The 26,396-nt window shown below is 45.7% G+C and overlaps 1 protein-coding gene across 1 annotated transcript in view; it reads right to left on the reverse strand.

The window, feature by feature from the left end:
* The window catches only part of RLF (RLF zinc finger), a 31,304-nt gene extending 11,153 nt beyond the window's left edge, over positions 1-20,151 (reverse strand). The window contains exons 1-6 of the mRNA XM_069757122.1: positions 19,884-20,151; positions 9,225-9,379; positions 8,993-9,074; positions 8,453-8,588; positions 6,541-6,743; positions 4,035-4,171 (exon numbers count right to left, since the gene is read on the reverse strand). Coding sequence (XP_069613223.1) covers positions 4,035-4,171; positions 6,541-6,743; positions 8,453-8,588; positions 8,993-9,074; positions 9,225-9,379; positions 19,884-20,063 — 893 coding nt within the window. The 5' untranslated portion in view covers positions 20,064-20,151. The remainder of the gene's footprint in view (positions 1-4,034; positions 4,172-6,540; positions 6,744-8,452; positions 8,589-8,992; positions 9,075-9,224; positions 9,380-19,883) is intronic.
* Between the last annotated feature and the right edge of the window lie 6,245 nt (positions 20,152-26,396).

Consider the following 26,396-nt stretch of genomic DNA (forward strand, 5'->3'; position numbering starts at 1 on the left):
TTTTTACGGCGTTCACTGAAGGTTAACTAGTGGGACAGTTTTATAGGTCAGGTCGGTACGGACGCAGGGATACTAAATATGTGTACTTTTATTGTTTATTTACATAAAGAAATGTACAGTACAGACCAAAAGTTTGGACACACCTCATTTAAAGATTTACCTGTATTTTCATGACTATGTCATGAAACTATGAATTAACACATGTGGAATTACATACTTAAAAAAAAGTGTGAAACAACTGAAATTATATCATATATTCTAGCTTCTTCAAAGTAGCCACCTTTTGCTTTGATGACTGCTTTGCACACTCTTAGCATTCTCTTGATCTCTTGATGAGCTTCAAGAGGTAGTCACCGGGAATGGTCTTCCAACAATCTTGAAGGAGTTCCCAGAGATGCTTAGCTCTTATTGGCCCTTTTGCCTTCACTCTGCGGTCCAGCTCACTCCAAACCATCTCGATTGGGTTCAGATCTGGTGAGTGTGGAGGCCAGGTCATCTGGCGTAGCACCCCATCACTCTCCTTCTTGGTCAAATAGCCCTTACACAGCCTGGAGGTGTGTTTGGGGTCATTGTCCTGTTGAAAAATAAATGATGGTCCAACTAAACGCAAACCGGATGGAATAGCATGCCGCTCCAAGATGCTGTGGTAGCCATGCTGGTTCAGTATGCCTTCAATTTTTAATAAATCCCCAACAGTGTCACCAGCAAAGCACACTCACACCTCCTCCATGCTTCACGGTGGGAACCAGGCATATAGAGTCCATCCGTTCACCTTTTCTGTGTCGCACAAAGACACGGTGGTTGGAACCAAAGATCTCAAATTTGGACTCATCAGACCAAAGCACAGATTTCCATGGGTCTAATGTCCATTCCTTGTGTTCTTTAGCTCAAACAAGTCTCTTCTGCTTGTTGCCTGTCCTTAGCACTGGTTTACTAGCAGCTATTTTACCATGAAGGCCTGCTGCACAAAGTCTCCTGTTAACAGTTGTTGTGGAGATGTGTCTGCTGCTAGAACTCTGTGTGGCATTGACCTGGTCTCTAATCTGAGCTGCTGTTAACCTGCGATTTCTGAGGCTGGTGACTCGGATAAACTTATCCTCAGAAGCAGAGGTGGCTCTTGGTCTTCCTTTCCTGGGGCGGTCCTCATGTGAGCCAGTTTCTCTGTAGCGCTTGATGGTTTTTGCGACTGCACTTGGGGACACTTTCAAAGTTTTCCCAATTTTTCGGACTGACTTTCATTTCTTAAAGTAATGATGGCCACTCGTTTTTCTGTACTTAGAATTTTGTATTATGGCAAGAAAAAAAGCAGCTAACAGTCTATTCAGTAGGACTATCAGCTGTGAATCCACCAGACTTCTGCTCAACACAACTGATGGTCCCAACACAATTTATAAGGCAAGAAATCCCACTTATTAAACCTGACAGGGCACACCTGTGAAGTGAAAACCATTCCCGGTGACTATCTCTTGAAGGTCATCAAGAGAATGTCTTTGAACAACCTAGAATATAAGACATAATTTCAGTTGTGTCACACTTTTTTGTTAAGTATATAATTCCACATGTGTTAATTCATAGTTTTGATGCCTTCAGTGTGAATGTACAATTTTCATAGTCATGAAAAAACAGAAAAATCTTTACATGAGGTGCGTCCAAACTTTTGGTCTGTACTGCATCTATTGGAACAATATATATTTTTTTAATTTATTTAGGATATTTTTTTTTCTTTAAACACATGTAAATGTAAATATATATAATTTTTTTACTTTGTCCCAAGGTGGGACATCATGGTATATTGTCAGATCGCTGTTCTGACACTTTACATAGCACTGTGTCAGATCAGCGATCTGAAAGGCAGTGCTGCATGCTTGCCAGCGCCTGCTCCCAACAGGCGCTTGCAAGCCACCTCCCTGCAGGACCCGGAAGGCCCCCCGCGACCATCTTGGATCTGTGACCTGCAGGGAGGACCGAGGAGACGCTTGGAACAACGCGATCACATCGAGTTGTTCCGAGGGTCTCAGGGAAGCACACAGGGAGCCCCCTACCTGCGCGATGATTCCCTATGCCGCTGGAACGCTGCGATCATTTTTGATGACCGCTCCTGGTACATAGTGCCGGATGTCAGCTGTAATAATCAGGTGACACCCGGCTGCACTCACGGTAGGATCGCCTATGATGTCCAATCTTGTCCCTGGGAATTAAGTCCCAGGTCACCTCGACGGGATAGTACATCCAACGGCAGAAAGGGGTTAAACAGTTGTTTTCTGTCACCATCTCTGCCTGTTATATTACTTTCTGTACTAATGCTTTCCATCAGTAATTAAGTCTTAAAAGGGCTTTTCCCCGCAAACAGTTCATTTTAATAAACAGATCTTGAAATAATAATTATAATAAGTTCAACAATTGGATGTGTTAAATAAAATGTCCCTGTGCTGAGAATCTTATAAATGTACCCCTGCTGTATTCTGTGTAATGGCTGTGTCTGACCGTACAGGGACATGGTCTGATCATATCACAGCTCCTGGGCAGGGGAGGAAGCAAAAGAGTATACAGACAGCATGGGATCACAGCTGATTCTTTCTTTGAAATAAAACATTGTGAGAGATGTTAATGTCTTTTGCTTCCTCCCCTGCCCAGAAGCTGTGATATGATCAGACCATGTCCCTGTACGGCCAGACACAGCCATTACACAGTACACAGCAGGGGCACATTTATAAGATTATCTCAGCACAGGGACATTATATTTAAACACATCCAATTGTGGATTTATTATTCCAAGATCTATCGATTAAAATCAACTTTTGCAAGATGGAAAAGTCCTTCACGACCTATGACGTACACACACACACACACACAATCATAGATTGTGTCCCTGCACTCCAAGCGGGCTCTGGCACTGTGCCAGCATGCTTTCCGGTACATGTAAGCTGATTTTAGTTGACATGTTAAATGCTGTTGTCAATCTCCAAAGGTGACATTTAACATGGCCACGCTGGAGGCGCATCAGTAATCCTGACCGTGTCACATGATTGGGGGGGGGGGGGGGGGCGCCGATGGGTTTGCATGACAACCCAGGGTCTGCAGGAGACCCCTGTGGTTGTCAATGCCAATCTGCTATGAGTGCCAAGAATTCATCCCATCGGTAAACGACGCAACAACAAAATTAAAAAAAAAAAAAATTCAGAATCAGGTAAAATGTATCAATAACGTCAGCTCGGTGGGCCAAAAATATGCCCTCACGTAGTCCCAGTTCCCGAAAAATGAAGACGCTACAGGTTTCGGAATTTTTTTTACTAATTAAAAAAAGAGCCTATACATGTTTGGTATCTACGAACTTGGAATGACCCGAAGAGTCATAATGGCAGATCAGTTTTAGCATTTAGTGAATGTGGTTATTTAAAAAAAAAAATACACAAGCAAAAAACACACACACGTGACCTGTAGTCATCTTCCCCGGCTGCAGGTTTCAGTCATTGTCTGGCATTGGCCGATTTGCAGTGCCCTGACGGCATCCGCCCTTTTACTTCGCTCATCTCTCACCGAATCATGGCTCCTGCGCTTGGCGACTGGGGCAGGTGGAAGGTGCAGTAGCGCTAGGACTGCAGTCTTTTAGCTACAAGCAGCGCTGTGCCTGATCAGCACAACTATACGAGGCGAGTGCAGTACAATCCTTCCTCTACCTCTGTTGTTGGTAACCTCTACATGGAGCGCTCGGTTTTTCTCAGGCACTGACGTCATGTCGACAGCGCGGTAGCCAATCAGTGAGCTCAGCAGATCTGCCAGTGTAGACAGAGGCACTGAGCTCACCCATTTGCAGCTGTGCTGTCGAGGTGATGCCAGACACCGGGAGCAGCTGTGGAGACTTGCCAGTGGACCTGGGGAAGGGGATTATGGCGCATTTTAAACATAATATATAAACAGGATTAAAACTAACATTTTCTCCTGACATATGCATCTGTAATGATGATAGTTGAAGTGTTTCACAGGAAAGATTGTGGTTAAGACGCGAATTGTGAAAGTGGTAAACAAGCACTCACCAGGAGAAAGACATTACTTCATTTTGTAGCTGCTGTGTAAGGTATGTGGTGCAAAGAATAAATGCAGTATTAACTTGTCCTTCGGATTCCAGATTACATATTGTATCCAACACGTCCTTTTCATCCATTTTTGAGATCTGCAAATGAAAAGAGGAAGCAAAATGACAGGATCTCTTGTCTGTTAAATCATATTTCCACACATTTTGTGATGAGCTTGGGTTACTAACCGTAGACAATTTGAAAACATGGAGTGTCAGTGTAAAAGCATGAAACAAAGTGGAGCCACTGACAAGCCCTGGGGTGTCCTTCAAACTACCTAGAACTTTACAGAGTAGACAAAGAAAACCAAATGGAACAGAGCTAAACAATAAGCTTCACTGAAGAGGATACATTTGAGGTAGATCGGCAAATTTGAAATCTAAGGGGTTGTCCACTTTGGGCTAAAATTCATTTTTCGAATTGGGTTTTATACAAAATTTTCCTCCTTTTGACTTTTACAATTTTTTTGTTAACCACAGATCACATCCCAGTTGAATATGCAGGGAAGCAATCAGCTGAGAGGAGATCAGAAACAAACAAAAAAAAAAAGCGTTGCAAACTCTCCCATCTGAAACTACTACTTGGTCAAACCCCTTTTTTTCGATCAATGCATTTCCCTTATGTAAAATAAGGACAGCCTATGCCAATATATGGTGTAGACACCGTTCCAGCAATGTATGTAATATGCCTTATGTAATGTGAGCCCTGCAGCAAATCAACAGCCGCTTCACTTCCCTTGAGATGAAAATTACATCCGAGGTAAGTCAGAACATCTGCAGCTCTCACTTCGGACTTACAATTTTGTCTGAAGGAAGAGAGAGAATGAAGTGAGTGCTGTGTTGCTGCAGGGTTCACATTACATAATATCACGCAAGCTCCAGGAGATAAGGCATCGGGCACTGTTGAAATGGCTCTTGTACCGGAACCAAATATAGACACTTCTTATTTTACATGGAGGAAATCTAGTCACTAAAAAGGGGTTGTCCAAGTAGTGGACAAACCCTTTAAAGGGAACCTGTCACCCCCATAATCGAAGTTGAGCTAAGCCCACCAGCATCAGGGGCTTATCTACAGCATTCTGGAATACTGTAGATAAGCCCCGATGTATCCTGAAAGATGAGAAAAAGAGGTTAGATTATACTCACCCAGGGGCGGTCCGACCCGATGGGCATCGCGGTACGGTCCGGGGCCTCACATCTTCATAGGATGACGTCCTCTTCTGGTCTTCACATTGCGGCGCAGGCGTACTTTGTCTGTCCTGTTGAGGGCAGAGCAAAGAACTGCAGTGCGCAGGCGCCGGGCCTCGATGACCATTCCTGACGCCTGCGCACTGCAGTACTTTGCTCTGCCCTCAACAGGACAGACAGTACGCCTGCGCCGGAGCGTGAAGACAACAAGAGGACGTCATCGTAAGAAGATGGGAGGCGCGGACCAGACCGCGACGCCCATCGGACCGGACCGCAGCGGGACCACCCCTGGGTGAGTATAATCTAACCTTTATTTCTCATCTTTCAGGTTACATCGGGGGCTTATCTATAGCATTACAGAATGCTGTAGATAAGCCCCTGATGCCGGTGGCCTTAGCTCAACTTCAATTTTAGGGGTGACAGGTTCCCTTTAAAGGGAACCTGTCACCCCGTTTTTTGAGATTGAGCTATAAATACTGTTAAATAGGGCCTGCGCTGTGTGTTCCTATAGTGTATGTAGTGTACCCCGATTCCCCATGTATGCTGAGAAATAACTTACCAAAGTCGCCGTTTTCGCCTGTCAATCAGGCTGGTCAGGTCGGGAGGGCGTGGTGACATCGCTGGTTCTTCCTCAGCTTTACGTTGGTGGCGTAGTGGTGAACAAGCAGCGCGCGATCTGCGCTGTCATCCCTTTCGTCGGTGGGGGCGGCCATCTTCCTGGGGCCGCGCGTGCGCAGATCGAGTGCTCTGCTGCACGGGGCTTCAGGAAAATGGCCGCGGGATGCCGCGCATGCGCATTAGAGATCGCGGCGGCCATTTTCCCAAAGCCGAGATGCAAACTCGGCTTTGGGAAAATGGCCGCCGCGATCTCTAATGCGCACGCGCGGCATCCCGCGGCCATTTTCCTGAAGCCCCGTGCAGCAGAGCACTCGATCTGCGCACGCGCGGCCCCAGGAAGATTGCCGCCCCCACCGACGAAAGGGATGACAGCGCAGATCGCGCGCTGCTTGTTCACCACTACGCCACTACGCCACCAACGTAAAGCTGAGGAAGAACCAGCGATGTCACCACGCCCTCCCGACCTGACCAGCCTGATTGACAGGCGAAAACGGCGACTTTGGTAAGTTATTTCTCAGCATACATGGGGAATCGGGGTACACTACATACACTATAGGAACACACAGCGCAGGCCCTATTTAACAGTATTTATAGCTCAATCTCAAAAAACGGGGTGACAGGTTCCCTTTAAAGTCAATTTCCTTGTGAACTATTCTGCATACCTCTTTAAAAGCGTCTTCATTTGGCAACATTGTACATAGACAAGTGATAAAAGACTGACGGAAAAAGAAATTGCTTGAAGTCTCTGCGGTTTCAGAAGAAATTTTGGACAGGAGCATTGCTTGCTCCATGCAGTTTGTCTTCATTAGATGTTTAATGCGCATCTGTAGAAAACAGGGGCCTTCTTGAGATATCCAATTAGAAACTGGTATGGAAAAAAAGAATAAATATATAAAACTTTATGTTTAGGCACAAAAACAAAAAACAACATACAACTTAAATATTTCATTGATGATGTATTCTGGAAAAAATAAATGCCCACTCCTTATATTGAGAGCATTTAATTCTTGTGATCATCAGTACAACTTGAAACTTAGACTGGTTTCCCACATCCGTGTTCTGCAGTCCGTACTCCGACAACTGCACGGACTTGCCATAGGTCTCCTGAGCTGAAGTCAGTAGCTTCTGACTTTCGGTAAAAAGACCTGTGGCCAGTCTGCCCAACCCCTTCAGAGTTAGGACTGGAAAGTAAGGATGTGGGAAAACTGCTGTAGGCAGACATTATATGGGTGAACATATATAATAATAATAATCTTTATTTGTATAGCGCCAACATATTCCGCAGCGCTTTACAGTTTAATAGTTTCAAAACAACAGTCATAAGTAACAATGTTAACACAATAAGACAACCCTGCTCGTGAGAGCTCACAATCTACAATGAGGTGGGGGAGATACAAAGTACAGATGTGTATTTACAATGATGTATTTACAATAATGGTCCAGCCATCTTCAGGGGGTGGGGGGTAGATGGAAATCGTGAATGGGCTACACACACACTTACACATAAAATTACTTATTAGGGAACGCGATAGGCCGTTCTGAACAAATATGTTTTGAGGGCGAGCCTAAAACTATGCAAATTGTGAATGGTCCTACTATCTTGGGGTAGAGCATTCCAGAGGATTGGCGCAGCACGGGAGAAGTCTTGAAGTCGAGTGGGAGGTACAGATTACTGCAGAGGTTAGTCGAAAGTCGTTTGCAGAGCGCAGCGGTAGGCTAGGCCGATAGACAGAAATGAGGGAAGAGATGTAAGGGGGTACCGCACTGTGGAGAGCTTTATGGGTGAGAACAAGTACTTTGAATTGTATCCTGTAATGAATGGGCAGCCAGTGTAACGACTGGCGAAGAACGGACACGTCTGAATACCGATTAGCCAGGTAGATGACCCTGGCTGCTGCATTAAGGATAGACTGGAGAGGGGAAAGTTAAGTGAGGGGGACGCCAATTAATAGAGCGTTACAGTAGTACAGGCGGGAGTGGATCAGGTCAAGTGAGGGGTTTTGTTGTTTCCATGGTGAGAAAAGGGCGGATTCTAGAGATGTTCTTTAGGTGTAAGCGGCACGAGCGGGCAAAAGATTGCATATGGGATGTGAAGGAAAGATTGGTGTCAAACATAACACCCAGACAGTGCGCCTGCTGCCGGGGTGTTATTATGGTGCCACTCACGGAGAGGGAAACGTCAGGTTTAGGGAGGATAGTAGATGGCGGGTGCAGAAGAAGTTCAGTTCTAGAGAGGTTGAGTTTCAGATAGATAGGGGACATGATGTTGGAGACTTCAGACAGACAGTCAGTGGTGTTCTGTAGTAGAGCGGGGGTAAGGTCAGGGGATGACGTGTATAGTTGTGTGTCATAGGCATAAAGATGGTACTGAAAGCCAGATCTGCTGATGGTCTATACAATTGGGGCCGTGTAGAAGGAGAAGAGAAGGGGGCCAAGGACTGAGCCCTGAGGTATCCCAACAATGAGACATATATACAGTGAGAAATAGAACTGTTTATGCTCAGAAATATTCAAAAAGGGAAGAAAAATACCTGTACTATGATCTACAGGTAAAAGCCTTCTCGGCATCCTCACCTTCGTCATCCTGTACAGTCTGCCTAGACAGGATTTTAACAAGAACTGGATTTTGCCATGCCCCTCCATGCTTGATGCTGTCAACCAGCAACTGCAAATTATCATGTCCAAATTCAATTAATATGCCCTGGGAATCCTACAAATAATGAGAAGATGGTTATTCTTAGTACCAGCTTTGTATCTGCAAAACATCATTTTGGTCTCGTCTTTTGTGGCTAGTGAGTAAAAACCCATGGTGGAAATCTAAACACTGAGTTGATAGTTATTCAAGCGCTTTTGCAAAATTGGGTCTTATGAACGATGCATATGTAGCATGTTTCCTAAAGTATACTTATGTAGCTGAAGCTTCGGCTTCCAGCCAAGTGAGAACACAATGTGGACGTATAATGGTCAGGTCTGCCATTTTTAAAACCCCAGAATCGTGTTTCCAGGGGAAATATCCTGATGACGAGCCAGCGTTATTGAGTGTCCCTCATTGTTCCAGGAAAGTTTATTTTAGTGGCAAGGTACAATAAACCAAGAGTAACAGTTTACACTTACCAAAACAGACTTTTTAAAACGCATCCCAAAATCACATGAAAAGTCATCTTGATTCATAGAAAGAAACACTTCAAAACAACTCCTAGAGAAAAACATATGATGGTATAAAATACATGTTTAGTTATATGCCAACACGCAACAAACAACCATTCTACACTGGTAACAGAAACGGAGAATGGGAATTACAGACCGGCACATGGAGAAGGTGAAATCCATACAATGTGTCACTTACATTGCAAGCCTTTCCACAAGTAGCAGAACATCTTCACACTCCGTGGTCAGGTAAGGGCGTGCGTTTGCAAAGCTTCTCAGAGCGGTCCCGTACACATCTGAGTAAAGTTTGAGATTTTCAGATGCCATATGATCTTCAGCACACTGTAGTAATACCTAAGTGGGGAAAGAGCCAGTGATGGGTAATCAGGCAGCTCTAGAGTACACGTGTGGTCACTTGACATTTGGGCCGTTCATTAGAGGCACTTGTTAAAGAGGAGCTGTTTAAAGGAGAACTTGCAGTAAAATGTGTTTGTGCAGCCATTCCCCCCTCTACTCTACATAGACTTACAAGCACCAACTGTCATCTCCCATCTTAGTAATACGACGATCTGCCTCCATTGAATTCAGATTTTACCCATGAATTGATTAAATAAAAATCAAAACCACGGGAAGCATGAATTGGATACCCTCGGTGTTATTGCAGTGGTGTGTATTTTACTCTGAAATGTTGCAGCAAGTCAGGGAACACATACCATTCTTTAGAAAGACAACCAAGGACCCTGCGCCATATTTGACTAATCCAAGGGGCCGGTCGCCATTGGACTTTCACAGCTCAGCTCACCTATACCGATCAGAGAGACGTGCCAAGTCTTGGAGAGCAGGTCAGGAAGAAGCTGCTGAGGACCATCATCTTGGACTAGTCATACAAGACACATGTACACTAGTGGTCAAAACTGTGGATACACTTGAAGTATTTAATAAGTTTGAGGCTTCTGGAACTTTCGGCGATCTTGCTTGATAACGTAATTATATTAATAGCCAAAACACACAGTCTGTTACTAAAGATATCGGGAGACTTGTTTTTGATATTTTGTCGGTAGTTTTTATAATTTTACAAGAAATACTGGACTTCGTGCTCGGTGAGGAAAATTAATACATTTTTTAGATATATGCTTATGTTATGTCCGCATTAAATTAAAAATAGTGCTTTAAAGCTACAGTCACGTGATCCTTTCAGTATAGGGCCTACAGGCTTTAATTTCTTTACAAAGAATTTTTACTTCATGTATTTTATCAATTGTTTACATTTATTTTTTAACTGAATAATTATAAATGTCTATTTTGAGCTCAAACAATCCTGAATGATTTTTTTTAAATTTTAATCATGCCAGCCACAAAAAGGTCTGATTGGTCTCCAAAAAAAAGCTACGGCTATTGTTTTGAGGAAGGAGGGATACAGTTTCAGAGAAACTGCTAGGAAGAAGGGTGGTGGAGTCACTGCTTCTGGAGTGCGAAAGCTGTATTCACATGTTGCTGATAGTTGCAGCAAAACTAAAAAAAGTGGAAGAGGAAGGAAAAAGGTAACAACTCCAAAAAGAGACAGAAGAATTGTTAGGGGAGCCTTGCAAACGGAGGAGCATCAGCCAAGGAACTCAACCAGTTCTTGCACGATGGAGGAGTTTCGGTGTCGGACAGAACAGTACATCGCCGATTACTTGATGCCGGTCTGAAAGCAAGAACACCAAGGAAAAAGCTATTCCTAAATCTTAAACAGAGAAGTAAGAATTTCCTGGGCCAAAGAACATCTTATTTGGACAACCGAAGATTGGTAGAAAGTAATCTGGAGCAATGAAACGAGAATATCTATTTTTGGCAGTGACGGAGGGCAGTATGTTCAGAGAAGGCCAAAGGAAGCCCGTCTTCCAGAGTGTATGACCGCTACAATGAAACATCCTGAGAGTATTATGATATGGGACTGTATGTCCTGGCATGGAATTGGGAGAATACAGGTCCTTGAGGGAACTGTAAATGCCTTGAAAGATATTCATGATGTCCTTGAACCAAAGCTCATCCCATCAATTTGTGACATTGGCAAAGAACAGACCAAAATTATTGTACAACAGGATGGAGCACCATGTTACACTGCAAGGCAATGTCTAAAACGGTTTGAAAGCAAACAAATTACTGTGCTTTCATGGCCAGGAAACAGTCCTGATCTGAACCCTATCGAAAATCTGTGGTCAAGATTAAAGCAATTGGTTTCTAGTAAGGGTACCGTCACACAGTGGCATTTTGATCGCTACGACGGCACGATTCGTGACGTTCCAGCGATATACTTACGATCTCGCTGTGTCTGACAAGCTCCTGCGATCAGGGACCCCGCTGAGAATCGTACGTCGTAGCAGATCGTTTGAAACTTTCTTTCGTCGCTTGGTGTCCCGCTGTGGCGGCATGATCGCATGGTGTAACAAAGGTGTGCACGATATTGTATACGATGTGCGCATAGTAACCAACGGCTTTTACATCGCAAATACGTCGTGAAATTATCGCTCCAGCGTCGTGCATTGCGAAGTGTGACAGCAGTTTACGACGCTGGAGCGATGCTGGAGCGTCACGGATCGTGCCGTCGTAGCGACCAAAGTGCCACTGTGAGACGGTACCTTAAGTGACTGGGCAACAAACAGGCATTGATTGCAGCTGTTATCAGTTCCTGATACCATGTTACAACCACAGAGAACCTGAGAAGTCTTGCTGAATCAATGCCAAAGAGATGCAAAGCTGTTATCGATGCTAAAGGATACCCTACATGCTACTAAAGAAAGAACACAAAGGGATAGCATGAAATTAAAGGGAACCTGTCACCCCCAAAATCGAAGGGGAGCTAAGCCCACCGACATCAGGGGCTTATTTACAGCATTCTGCAGATTGTCTGCCCTGTTAAGGGCAGAGCAAAGTACTGCAGTGTGCAGGAGCCGGGAAAGGTCAGAGGTCCAGCGCCTGCGCACTGCAGTACTTTGCTCTGCCCTCAACAGGGCAAATCAGTAGGCATGCGTCGGAGCGCGACACCCATCGGACAGGGACCGCCTCTGGGTGAGTATAATTTAACCTCTTTTTCTCATCTTTCAGGTTACATCGGGGGCTTATCTTCAGCATAACAGAATGCTGTAGATAAGCCCCTGATGCTGGTGGGCTTAGCTCAACTTCGATTTTGGGGGTGACAGGCTCCCTTTAAATTATTAGGACGTGATATTTTGATTTGGCCATTTCGCTGTTCTTATAGAAGTAATGAAATATTTTGTATTATGGTAACCTTTTTTCTCTGTAGACGTGTTTTAATCTACCTTAGATTACTTGTGGCATTATTTCTTATAAAAACATTGTATGATTGCATGCTAAAAACTATTTTTTAAAAATGACAAAAATTTGAAGAGTATCCATAATTTTAGCCACTAGTGAATGTAAAAGTAAAGCCCATTATACAGTATACCTTAATAGCAAACTCTTTTAAAGACTTCGACAATAGATACCATAATTATAAAAAGGAATGCCAATGCATTGTATACATGTAATACAGTTAAAAATAGGTGCAAGGGGATCATATACACATTAGATCGCTGTCAGCCGAATGATGGTTCAAATGACAGCCATCTCTATGACTTCTCCATACACAGGAACACTACTACTGAGCTCTCTATGACAGTCACTGCCAAATTCCTGTGCCAGTGGCTTATCCTGCCAAGTACAAAAATCCACGAGATACTCATGTCACCTGATATCTGTCAAGGGACCCCCATACACAGACTATCAGACGAACCCCATTGGCGGTTTCAGCAGACTTGGGCCACTAAAGGACCACCTACATATTAGGATTGAGTGCTGCTTCCCGGGCAGAACCTATTATCTTCTACTCATATGCACAATTGGAATGTCTATGTATTCCAGAACATTTCTAATACAAGCTATACTTTAAATAAGAGAAAAAAAAGAACACTTTCTGTAAATGTGTCTCAAGTACAACAAAATACAAGTGATAAAGATTCGGTATCGCAAGCACTTGTACTATTTGCTGGAATTGCATAAAGTTTACTTTTCACCCATAATAGAATATGCCTTACAACATCAGAATTTGTACAAAGAATAATACGCATGTCAAAAATATACACCTAAAATATCGATACATCCTTCTTAAAAGAGCATTCATGTTTACATAGATAATAAACCAGAATTCAAGTTTACAAGCTGGACTCGTAAAATGTAACATTTCATAGAGAGGAAAGCCTGTATAAGATCATACGTAAAGAAAGGCACAGATTTGCGAAGTACACAGGCCTCATTAGGTATAAGGGCTATTTAATAATGCATGCAGTTTGAACGGCAAGATCTAGTGACAGATCTGTTAAAAAAAAATAAGATATTTCCAGTAGAACTCTATAAAAAAAAAGCACCATACAGTATGTGGTCTGCAGATCTTTTGTAGTGTTCTTGGCCTAACATCATTAGTCCGCTGTCACCCTATGTAAGCATCGGTGATATTATCAATGATGTGGTGATAATAGCTTAGCCTGAACAAAGTACACCAAGAGATTCGGAGCTCAAGCTCAAACAGGCAACTTCTCTTAGCTGCGGAGGAAAAAGTCCTCCTCCTGCTGGAACATATCTGGCTCAGCGACCATAGCTCAGCAATAAAGAGGTGCCACCCTGGCACGGCATGCAGATTTATGGAATCGTACAGACTGATCCAGAGCTTTGTGCCCCCACATGTACATCCTGATAGTACAGCACTGCGGCCTTGACCACTGCTACAGACAGTGGCAGAGAACACAGAACTGCAGGATGAGAATACACAGCTTGCTGGCAATCTGCGATGCATGGGGGTTGTTAGCACAGCGCAAGATATTTAAGGTTGTGTTCCCATGATGAGTTTTTGATGCAGTGCATTTTCGCCGCACTAAATATGCGACGTCTAACAGTTCCAGGAAAAAGTTTGGGATTTACAGAAATATCATGTCCATTGTTGTTGTTTTTTTAAATACGCAAAATGTCAATTTCTTTAGCAAAGAGTCTTCTATTCAGATTTTCCCCGAAGAATTGCAGAAATTCTCCAGGTAAAATACACACAAGCGGTTTCAATGCATTTCCGCATGTAATAAGCACATGACTGTACCAACAAGGTTCGGCCAAATACAACGAAGTATCAAAACAGAAGTTTATTTAGAAACCAGGCCTACTGAAAAGACAAAAATGGCCATTTAAAAAAATGCAAGTAAACTAACTTCCGGTACGTCAGATGGATGTCACAAGGACACATGGCCCAGGTGAAAACATGGACATATGCGCTGCCCCATAGATTTTAATGGGCGTGCACATGAGCAAACGGACACAACAGATACCAGAAACACGGACATGTGGAGGGGGCCTTGGGGACAATTTATGGTGCATGAACGATTATGTAGCATAATTGCTGCACTGTACAGACGAGCAACGTTGTATCCAGAACACTGCTATGGAAGCGGAGCTGGATACTTTGTGGCAAGTGCAAACAGCCGCCACTGACTGATAGATGAAAAGGCCATTACTGGTTCTTCACATCCTTTCGGGATCACATTTTTATTCTTCTCTCCTCTTTTCAATCGTTATCTGATTAAAAAAAAAAAAAATCAACATATATGTACTCCAATATGGTATAATAAAAAAAAGTAAGCTCCATTTCTGACTTCTGGGTTAAGTAATGTTATATTTTAATAAGTCGAACTTTTATAGAAAGGCAAAATCAAGCATTTATTTTGCAAATCATTGACGTGCAAAGATTGTGGCAAAATTGGCCTTCAGTAGGCCACTGGCTGCCATGGAAACCCCTGATCACATCATGCCACTTCAATGCCAATGTCCATTCCAGTGGTTAAAGGGCAGCAATTGGAGTCATATCCCATCATTGCTGTGGCACCTGTACAACACAGAGGAACATACACCCACACCTGGTGTACATGGACGTCACATGTCAGGAAGGGGTTAAACGTACACCTCATCTGAGGCAGCAGAGCTGCAGAGGAAAAAAAGCAGCAATCTGGGCCCATGAGACAGGAGGCGGGTATCAGACTCCGGTACACAGGATACATAAACCATGGTCACAGATTACAGCTCTGTCCTAATTAAGGCAAGACAGAACGCAGCAAGCTATATAAACATGGAGCCATCGTCCCGTCAGACGTCCATGGAACTTCTGAGTGCCTGGCTGGACATGGACCTCGTCAGTAACCGTGCAGCAGAATAAGTTGCCGCTACAGTAAGGTCATATTCACTGTTCGTAATGTCAAATTGTGGTCACTTTTTTTTTTTTTAGTCAGACAGCACTCGGACCATAGAGTCTCCCAAATCCATTAACAGATCTCTCTCTCTATCTATATATATCTATATATATCTATCTACATCTACTATATAATTGTCTAAGGGTCACTTCCGTCTTTCTGTCTGTCCTTCTTTCTATCATGGATATTCATTTGTCGCGGCCTCTGTCTGTCATGGAAATCCAAGTCGCTGATTGGTCGCAGCAAAACAGCCACGACCAATCAGCGACGGGTACATTACGGCGGAAAAATGGCCGCTCCTTACTCCCAGCAGTCAGTGCCCGGCGCCCGCATACTCCCCTCCGGTCACCACTCACACAGGATTAATGCCGGCGGTAACAGACCACGTTATGCTGCGGGTAACGCACTCCGTAACCGCTGCTATTAACCCTGTGTCCCCCCAACTTTTCACTATTGACGCTGCCTATGCAGCATCAATAGTAAAAAAATGGAATGTTAAAAATAATTAAAAAAAAACACAAAAAACCTGCTATTCTCATCCTCCGTAGTCCGCCGAGCCGCTTGCGCCAGCCGCCATCTTTCGTTCCCGGCAAAGCATTGCGAAATAACCCAGAAGACTTAGCGATCTTGCGAGACCGCTAAGTCATCTGGGTAATTTCGCAATGCATCCTGGGAACGGAAGATGGCAGCAGCCGCGCGCGTATCACCGGAGCTTCGGTGGATCCTAGGGGGTGAGTATATAACTATTTTTTTATTTTAACAGGGATATGGTGCCCACACTGCTAAATACTGCGTGGGCTGTGTTAGATACCGCGTGGCTGCTATATACTACATAGGCAGTGTTATATACTCCGTGGGTTGTACGATATATTACGTGGCCACTGTTATATATTGTGTGGGCAGTGTTATATACTACGTGGCTGCTATATACTGCGAGGGCAGTGTTCTATAGTACATGGCTGCTATATATTGCGTGGGCTGTGCTATATATTACGCGGCCGGTGTTATATACTGCGTCGCCTGTGTTATATACTACGTCGCCTGTGTTACATACTACGTCACCTGTGTTACATACTGTGTGGCTGCTATATACTGCGTGGGCCGTGTTATATAGTACGTGGCTGCTGTCTCCCCTGCTCGCACGAGCTCCTTTCCTCCTCTCCCGGCCATGAAGTTTTATTTGTGAAGACTCAATAAAATTTGCTATTTTGAAGATTGGTGAGTGCATCCTGCTTTTTTTCTTCTGCTGCTTGGAACACATATGCTATTTTATGGTTTTGCACCCGATATCTTTTTTGGTATGGCTATTGCTGATTAGATATAGCTTTATCATACTGGTCTTCCTGAAGATTATGGATTTGTTTGGGGCAGTGCCACCCATACGCCATTTTTTCTCTTCTAGATAGATAGAGATATATATGGGTGTGTGTGTGTGTGTGTATGTATACACACACATACATATATACATACATATATACACACAGTGCAACTCCTGCTTCCAAATTACATCATTTGGTGCATAAGAGTTTTTTCACCTGGATTTATGGCAACGTTCAAGGACAGATATACCACTCAATTGGCTCACTGCTTCCATTACAAGGAAAAGATCCTCAATTTCTTCAACTCTACTTCATGGGAAATGTAGAAGTAGAGGCTCAGCAGAGATGCTCTTTAATTCCAAACACTCGCCTTGATATTGTCACCAACTTGCAGCAGTTCCTTCACAGGGAACCGATCACACCCAAAATCGAAGGTGAGCTAAGCCCACCAGCATCATGGGCTTATCTACAACATTCTGGAATACTATAGATAAGCCCCTGATGTATCCTAAAAGATGAGAAAAACAAGTTAGATTATACTCACCCAGGGGCGGTCCCGCTGCGGTTCTGATCCAATTGGCGTCGCGGTCAGGTCCCGGGCCTTCCATCTTCTTATGATGACGTCCTCTTCTTGTCTTCACGCTGTGGCTCTGGTGCAGACGTACTTTGCCCTGTTGAGGGCCGGGTGTCTTTGACCCTTCCCGGCGCTTGCGCACTGCAGTACTTTGCACCGGAGCCACAGCGTGAAGACAACAAGAGGACGTCATCATAAGAAGATGGAAAGCCCCGGACTGTGACGCCCATCGGATCAGAGCCGCAGCGGGGGAACGCCCCTGGGTGAGTATAATCTAACCTCTTTTTCTCATCTTTCAGGTTACATCGGGGGCTTAGCTACAGTATTCCAGAATGCTGTAGATAAGCCCCTGATGACGGTGAGCTTAGCTCACCTTCCATTTTGGGGGTGACAGGTTCCCTTTAAACAATCCATATGTTTAACTTTTCGTGACTGCACTTGAATGTATGCCAAGTGATGATTACAAAGTTGTAATCAGAGCTGACAAAACACCACAAGGTGAACATCAGCCCCCACATTTGATGAAGTAGCTATTTTGATTGTGGGTAATGAGTTTCACAGCCGTGACATTGTGCTTCAGAAAAGGAACAATGGTTTGCAACGAGTAGCAGAAACTCACAGGTCCTATGATGGTCTGCAATATCCAATCATCTTTTGGCAGGGACAGGATGGCTATCACTTTGAAATACCTCAGACAAATCCTGCAACAGGCAACCCTTGAGGGAAAAGTGTCGGCCATGGACTTCCATGCCTACAGGATCATGACAAGAGTTGGTGGGGGAAATCACATCCTCATAGGCAGACGTGTATACGATACGATTTACTGCAATTACTGCAGTTTCTCTCAGGATCAAGTATTTCCAATTGTATAAGGAAGAGGAGTGTGAGGTGCTGCTGGAGGAGGCGACTATAAAGGAGAAAAGCTGTGCTTTATGTGCAATATAATCGTTATAACTAACCACAGTTAGTTACCATGCCCGGGCAACGCCGGGCTCTTCAGCTAGTTTGTTATAATCACAGAACTGAGGGAAAAAACTCAGAGCACGTCCTATTCTGATCCAATGTTGAGGGTTAGGAGAGCTGTCGGAGATATATATATATATGTGTGTGACCGCGGCGTCATCACAGGTCCTGCGCTCATACCGACCCTGGGATCGGAAGCTGCCACGTGCACCGCTAAACCCAAACTTCTGGAGAACTGAACGGCATTCCAGAGGTTGAGTGGTCCCCCATTCACAGTGTGGAGCATAAGTTACTGGACACTGGGAGGCAGACCAGCCACAGCGACCAGCAGAGCCCCGTCTCGAACACAGCGGAGTGTGCATGCTCTACCTCCATTTCTTTCAATGTATGGGGTCGCTGTGAACAGACGAGAGTATTCCGCTTTCTCTGGCAGGTCATAGACAATAAATGGAAGGGAAAAACTTTCGCTCCATTTCAGACAGGCACTCCAGATCGCTGAACGTCTAGTTATTGGAAGTCCAGCGATTAATATAGAATCCGCCATGGATAGCAGATAAAGTTCAATTCTGGGAATAAATCTCTAAAGAGAACATCACCTCCAGAAACGCCATTTATCTGCAGATGTAGAGGGGATATGCAGGTAACATAAGCCATGTGTACCTGGTATAATGGGGCAGCAGCTACAAGGAGAAAATGATGATATATTCCCCCTGCAGCTGCTTGGCTCTAGTAATGGGGCCGTATAGATGGCTGTTACAGTCAGCGCTCACCGGACAGCGAGTGCACCATCATTTTTCCCTGCAGATAGTGCAGAGCAGCTGTGGGTCTGTGTGCCAGGAGTGACTAGTGGCTGTACCCACTCCCTGCATGTCTGGAAGTGAGCGGCTACAGGGAGAATAGAACGTCACTTTCTCCCTGCAATCACTGCTCCTGTACACAGACTATACCGGGTTTAACCGCCATTTGTCTGCAGAAATATAGCATTGCTAGATATAACAGGCTCCCTTTAATAAATAAGGCACCGTGAAGTGTAGATACGAGTTCTGTCTCCTGGACAGTCCTTGGGAACTCACAAACAGCTCATCAAGACGAGCGAACATTTTCATTCACGCCCAATAGCTTCTGAAAACAGGATCCCATGCTCTGGATTAATGATGGGGGGCAAGAACCCAAACACGGCTTTCTGCAGAGAGTGGGGGCATTCTGGAAAAGAACTGGTCTGGCTCACATCTCCATTCATCCAACATGCTCCTATACGGTCACTACCGGGAGCGACACCGCTGGCATGGGACTACTGTGCCATGTGGGACCTATAATCGCTGGCCACCATAGCTCCTCGGGGTCACCAGCAGGTGCCCTGGTAGACACCGCAGCTGGCACCTAACATCTCCAGCCCTCTCCCCTGGGCACTGCCAGGCTGTGCTGGCACCAGGACACGATCAGAGGGTCCACATGGCGGCAGGATATGGAGGCTCGGTGCCAAGCAGCAGGGCCCCTGGCAGCAGCAGCGCTATGGATTGTGGGTGCAGCTGGCCGCCATTGCTCCCCGGTGACCCGCTCTGCTGTGACAGGGGCAGAATGAATTGAGGAGAGGTCTGGGCTGACAACAACCCTCCCCCAGATCCCGCCCCCATCACTCACTGTCAGCAGCCAAAATGTTAGCACTCAGCGGGGCACACTGGCCATACCGAGCGGCCTCCGGTCCGGAGAACGGGCCTTACTTCCCCGCCACTCACCTCGTACAGGCGCCTGCAGTACACAGCGGAGGAAAGCACCGACACCTCCTCCTCCCTCAGCCGGTCCTCCAGCTCCTGCAGCGTCTCCTCCAGGCGGCCAGGCTGCAGGGAGGCGGCAGCAGGGGGAAGCATCCCCCCATTGCTAAGCCCCGCTCGGGACTCTCCCTTCCCGTCCGCCATCTTCTCTCGCCTTTGCCGCGCGTAGGCAACACTCGCACACTCACTCTCTCGTCACGTGATTCGGCGTCGGTAGAACGACGTCATCACCAGGGAGACCGGCGTAGGGAACGCCCATTGTATCTGCGAAATGTCCCGCCCCTCAGCTAGCTAGCACCGCCTACCGTCGGCGGCCATTTTGTTTGTTGACATGGGAGTGAAGACGTTCAACGTGCCGGCGCTGGTCGGCTTCCGGTAACCTACCCTAACCAGAAGTCTCAGGATGCGTTATTACAGGGAGTCCGGCATAGTAGGAGTAGAAAGAGCCAGAAAGTGCCCCCGCCACCTCAGCCAAATGTAGCCCCCCACCGCAGCCAAAAATAGCCCCCCACCACAGCCAAATGTAGCCCCCCCACCGCAGCCAAAAATAGCCACCAACCACAGCCAAATGTAGCCCCCCACCACAGCCAAATGTAGCCCCCCCCACCGCAGCCAAAAATAGCCACCAACCACAGCCAAATGTAGCCCCCCACCACAGCCAAATGTAGCCCCCCCCACCGCAGCCAAAAATAGCCACCAACCACAGCCAAATGTAGCCCCCCCACCCCAGCCAAAAATGGCCACCCACCACAGCCATAAATAGCCCACCACCGCAGCCATAAATAGTCCCCCACCGCAGCCAAAAGTAGCCCCCCCACCGCAGCCAAATATAGCCCCCAACACAGCCAGAAATAGCCCCCCACTGCAGCCAGAAATAGCCCCCACTGCAGCCAGAAATAGCCCCCCACCGCAGCCAGAAATAGCCCCCTACCGCAGCCAGAAATAGCCCCCCACCGCAGCCAGAAATAGCCCCCTACCGCAGCCAGAAATAGCCCCCCACCGCAGCCAGAAATAGCCCCCTACCGCAGCCAGAAATAGCCCCCCACCGCAGCCAGAAATAGCCCCCACTCCAGCCAGAAATAGCCCCCCACCGCAGCCAGAAATAGCCCCCCACCATAGCCAAAAGTAGCCACCCACCCCAGCCATAAATAGCACCCCCACCACAGCCCAAAATAGCCCCCACCGCAGCCAAAAGTAGCCCCCAGCCAGAAATAGCCCCTCCACCGCAGCCAAAAGCGGTCCACCACCGCAGCCAAAGATAGCCCCCCACCGCAGCCAAAAATAGCCCCCCCCACTGCAGCCAGAAATAGCCCCCCCACCGCAGCCAAACGAAGCCCCCCACCGCAGCCAGAAATAGCCCCTCCACCACAGCCAAAAGCTGTCCACCACCACAGCCAAAAATAGCTTCCCACCGCAGCCATAAACGGCCCCCCACCAGAGCTGGTGCTAATCGTTTTGCAGGACTTGGTCCACCGGCCATGTCAGTAATCTGGTCACGTGAGGGAAGCCCCCTGTTACCTGACAACATGCGGCTCTCCTCTGGATTAGCCGGCCTGTCGCCATGTCAACACTGGTGTGACACGTGCTGTAGTGACCGGGCTGGCTAATCGAGAAAAGGGTTGTGGAGGTAGGAGGCAGTTTTTGGCTCCAGTTACCACAGATTACTGGCCTGGCTGATAAACCCAGGTCCTGCAAAACTGTTTGCACCAATTGTAATACGTACAGTTGTGGCCAAAAGTATTGACACCCCTGCAATTCTGTCAGATAATACTCAGTTTCTTCCTGAAAATGATTGCAAACACAAATTCTTTGTTATCATTATCTTCATTTAATTTGTCTTAAATGAAAAAAACACAAAAAGAATTGTCTTAAAGCCAAATTGGATATAATTCCACACCAAGCATAAAAAGGGGGTGGACAAAAGTATTGGCACTGTTCGAAAAATCATGTGATGCTTCTCTAATTTGTGTAATTAACAGCACCTGTAACTTACCTGTGGCACCTAACAGGTGTTGGCAATAACTAAATCACACTTGCAGCCAGTTGACATGGATTAAAGTTGACTCAACCTTTGTCCTGTGTCCTTGTGTGTACCACATTGAGCATGGAGAAAAGAAAGAAGATCAAAGAACTGTCTGAGGACTTGAGAAACCAAATTGTGAGGAAGCATGAGCAATCTCAAGGCTACAAGTCCATCTCCAAAGACCTGAATGTTCCTGTATCTACCGTGCGCAGTGTTATCAAGAAGTTTAAAGCCCATGGCACTGTGGCTAACCTCCCTAGATGTGGACGGAAAAGAAAAATTGACAAGAGATTTCAATGCAAGATTGTGCGGATGTTGGATAAAGAACCTCGACTAACATCCAAACAAGTTCAAGTTGCCCTGCAGTCCGAGGGTACAACAGTATCAACCCGTAATATCCGTCGGCATCTGAATGAAAAGGGACTGTATGGTAGGAGACCCAGGAAGACCCCACTTCTTACTACGAGACATAAAAAAGCCAGGCTGGAGTTTGCCAAAACTTACCTGAAAAAGCCTAAAACGTTTTGGAAGAATGTTCTCTGGTCAGATGAGACAAAAGTAGAGCTTTTTGGGCAAAAGCATCAACATAGAGTTTACAGGAGAAGAAAAGAGGTCATGGGTCTTCCAGCAGGACAATGACCCAAAACACACTTCAAAAAGCACTAGAAAATGGTTTGAGAGAAAGCACTGGAGACTTCTAAGGTGGCCAGCAATGAGTCTAGACCTGAATCCCATAGAACAGGGGTCCCCAACTCAAGGCCCACCAACATGTCATGTTTTCAGGATTTCCTTAGTCTTGCCCAGGTAATAATTGCATCACCTGTGCAATGCAAAGGAAATCCTGAAAACATGACCTGTTGGTGGGCCTTGAGGACTGGAGTTGGGGACCCCTGCCATAGAACACCTGTGGAGAGATCTAAAAATGGCAGTTTGGAGAAGGCACCCTTCAAATATCAGGGACCTGGAGCAGTTTGCCAAAGAAGAATGGTCTAAAATTCCAGCAGAGCATTGTAAGAAACTCATTGATGGTTTCCGGAAGCGGTTAGTCACAGTTATTTTGGCTAAAGGTTGTGCAACCAAATATTAGGCTGAGAGTGCCAATACTTTTGTCTGGCCCATTTTTGGAGTTTTGTGTGAAATGATCAAGGTTTTACTTCATTCTCTTTTGTGTTTTTTCATTTAAGACAAATTAAATGAAGATAATAATACCAAAGAATTTGTGTTTGCAATCATTTTCAGGAAGAAACTGAGTATTATCTGACAGAATTGCAGTGGTGTCAATACTTTTGGCCACAACTGTACCTCCTTTGAGGAAGCAATTAGTTCCCTCAAAATCAATTTAAGAAGCACTCCCATTAAAGTTTTTTTTTAATTAAATGTGTGTATACATATGTAATGTAGTGTGTGAGTGTATTAATATACTCACTAACTGTATATTTCTCCGGTGTCCAGCGCCGTCCTACTTCTCACCTTGTTGACGTCACCACTCTGCAGACTCTCAGGGTCACTCTGTGTCACCCGGAAATGGTTTTAGAATGTCAGGCTATGTGCACACGTTGCAGATTCGTGTGCAAATTTTTCCGCGCGGATTCAGAAAAATCCGCAGGTAAATCGCCCCGCAGTTTACCTGCGGATTTACCGTGAATTTCACCTGCATTTTTACACCTGTGGATTCCTATTATGGAGCAGGTGTAAAACACTGCGGAATCCGCACAAAGAATTGACAGCAATAAACCGCAGCGTTTCCGCGCGGTGTTTTCTGCAGCATGTGCACTGCGGATTTGGTTTTTCATAGGCTTACATGGTACTGTGCAATGCATGGAAAACTGCTACGGATCCGCAGCGTCAAATCCGCTGTGGATCCGCAGCCAAATCCGCAACGTGTGCACATAGCCTCAGTCTATGAAGCGTCAGAACAATGCACCGTAGACTTTCTTTGTAAAAGAGACTTCCGGTTCAGAGTGAGCCAGCTAGTCACAATTGCAGTGATGTCACTGAGAAGTGAAGGAGAAGAGCAGCGCTGGACACCAGAGGTGGCGGTAGCTGAGATTATTATTATACTCATGCTACTTTGCATGGACGTACACACATTTACTGAATAAAAAACCGTAATGGGAGTGCTTTAGTAAACCAACAGGAAAGTGTCTCAGGCTACCACCTGCAAATATCACAAGGGGCAGGGCCAGGGTGCTCTTTTAACCCTTTAGAGTTATTAATAGTGATGAAATGTGGGTGAGGGGACTCGGACATGTCACTTGAGAACCCGTGATACTCTGTCCATACCCAAGCACCCTAGGCAAACTCTAGTAAAGAGCACTTGCACTCATCACTAGTTAATAATATGGGCATACAGGTTGTATACATCTGAAATACCTGTATGCCTCCTGGATGTGGCCTTGTTCAGTAAAAACCATCTTTTATAGCTTTGATCTTCCAGGCTATGGGACGTACACTGCCCGGAAGATAAGACTACCTCTGGTCTTCATTATACAAGATTTTTGCTCCCCTTCTCTTCAGTGTCCCTTTGATGTTTTGTGCACGTCCGAGCCCTCTCTATAGAATTTGTCTGTATGCTACCGCTTAATTGTAAAGTGCTGCAGAATATGTTGACGCTATGTAAATAAAAATCATTATTCTTATTACCACCTCTCTTGAGGAGCCGTCTGCCAAGAAAAGAGGCATGTGGCACCATATGCCAGAATCAAAGAGCATTGCTCAAGACACTTGTCGCCCAAAAATTAACCCCTTTCTGACATCAGACGTACTATTCCGTCCATGTGACCCAGGCCAATTTGATCATGCATGGAATAGTACATCTCAGCTATCGGCCGTGATCACGGGGGGAGCAGGGCCTATCGCTGCCAGGGGTCAGCTGATTCTGACAGCCGGCACCCAGCACTGGGTGCCAAGAGCAGTCACTGACCACTCCTGGCACTTTAACCCCCGAAATACTGCGATCGAACATGTTCACAGCATTCCGGAAGCCGGCATGGGCTGACAACCCCTCTGCCTTTGCACCGGAGACCCCGCGGCTTGATGCGGGCTCCTGATCGTTGCCATCGTGACCCGATATACGGGTCACCAGAGCTAGGAAACTGATCATGCGCAGTGCATGATCACCAAGTCTCCCTGTCAGTGCAGCGCTGACAGCTTGTATGGCATGCAGATACTGCGTCATCTGCATACCATAGAATCGATCAGCTTGCAAAAAATGATTGTCCCATAGTGGGACAAAGTAAAAAAGTTAGAAAAAAAAAGTAAAAACATTTTTTTTAATTAATTGTAAAAATATTAAAAAAAAAAAAAAAAAAATCAATATTCTATCTCTAAATGAATATTTTAATGAAAAAAATGTAAACAATAAAAGTACACATTTGGTATCGCCGCGTCCGCAACGACCCGACCTATAAAACTATACCACTAGTTAAACCCTTTAGTGAACACTATAAAAAAAACAAGGGGAAAAAAATGCTTTATCATCATACCGCCGGGGGCTGGTATTCTCAGGCTGGTAAGGGGCCATAGATATTGACCCCCCAGCCTAAAAATAGCAGCCCACAACTGCCCAGAAAAGGCACATCTATTAGATGCGCCAATTCTGACGCTTTGCCAGTCTCTTTCCTCTTGCCCTGTAGTGGTGGCAAGTGGGGTAATATTTGTGGGGTTGATGTAACCGGTGACATCAATATACCATACCTGTTCGTCGTTGTGTCCCACGCAGTAATCCATGCACTCCACGCCAAATATACGAATATCAAACACAGAGAAATTTTGTTGGCACACCACAAACATGTTAAAACATATTTAAAAATGCAACAACTACAAAAGGAAGACCTAGTGCATATGAATGAAGTCCACAACAAATCTACTACAAAATTGTCTAATGGTCACTTCCGTCTTTCTGTCTGTCTGTCCTTCTGTCTGTCACGGATATTCATTGGCTGCGGCCTCTGTCTGTCATGGAATCCAAGTTGCTGATTGGTCTTGCCAGCTGCCTGTCATGGCTGCCGCAACCAAGCGACGGGCACAGCCCGATTAGTCCTTCCCGACTCCCCTGCAGTTAGTGCCCGACGCCCGCTCGCTCCATACTCCCCTCCGGTCACTGCTCACACAGGGTTAATGCCAGCAGTGACGGACCGCGTTATGCCGCGGGTTACGCACTCCGTTACCGCTGCTATTAACCCTGTGTGTCCCCAATGCTTTACTATAGATGCTGCCTATGCAGACCGCTGCTGATGCTGCCTCACGAGACCGCTAAGTCTTCTGGGTAATTTCACAATGCATCCTGGGAACGGAAGATGGCAGCAGCCACGCGCCCATCGCCAGAGCGCCGTTGGGTCCCAGGGGGCGAGTATGTAACTGTTTTTTATTTTAATTCTTTTTTTTTTAACAGGAATATGTGCCCACACTGCTAAATACTGCGTGGGCTGCGTTATATACTACTTGGCTGCTAT

This window comes from Ranitomeya imitator, chromosome 3, assembly GCF_032444005.1.
Source record: "Ranitomeya imitator isolate aRanImi1 chromosome 3, aRanImi1.pri, whole genome shotgun sequence".
Lineage (NCBI taxonomy): Eukaryota > Metazoa > Chordata > Amphibia > Anura > Dendrobatidae > Ranitomeya > Ranitomeya imitator.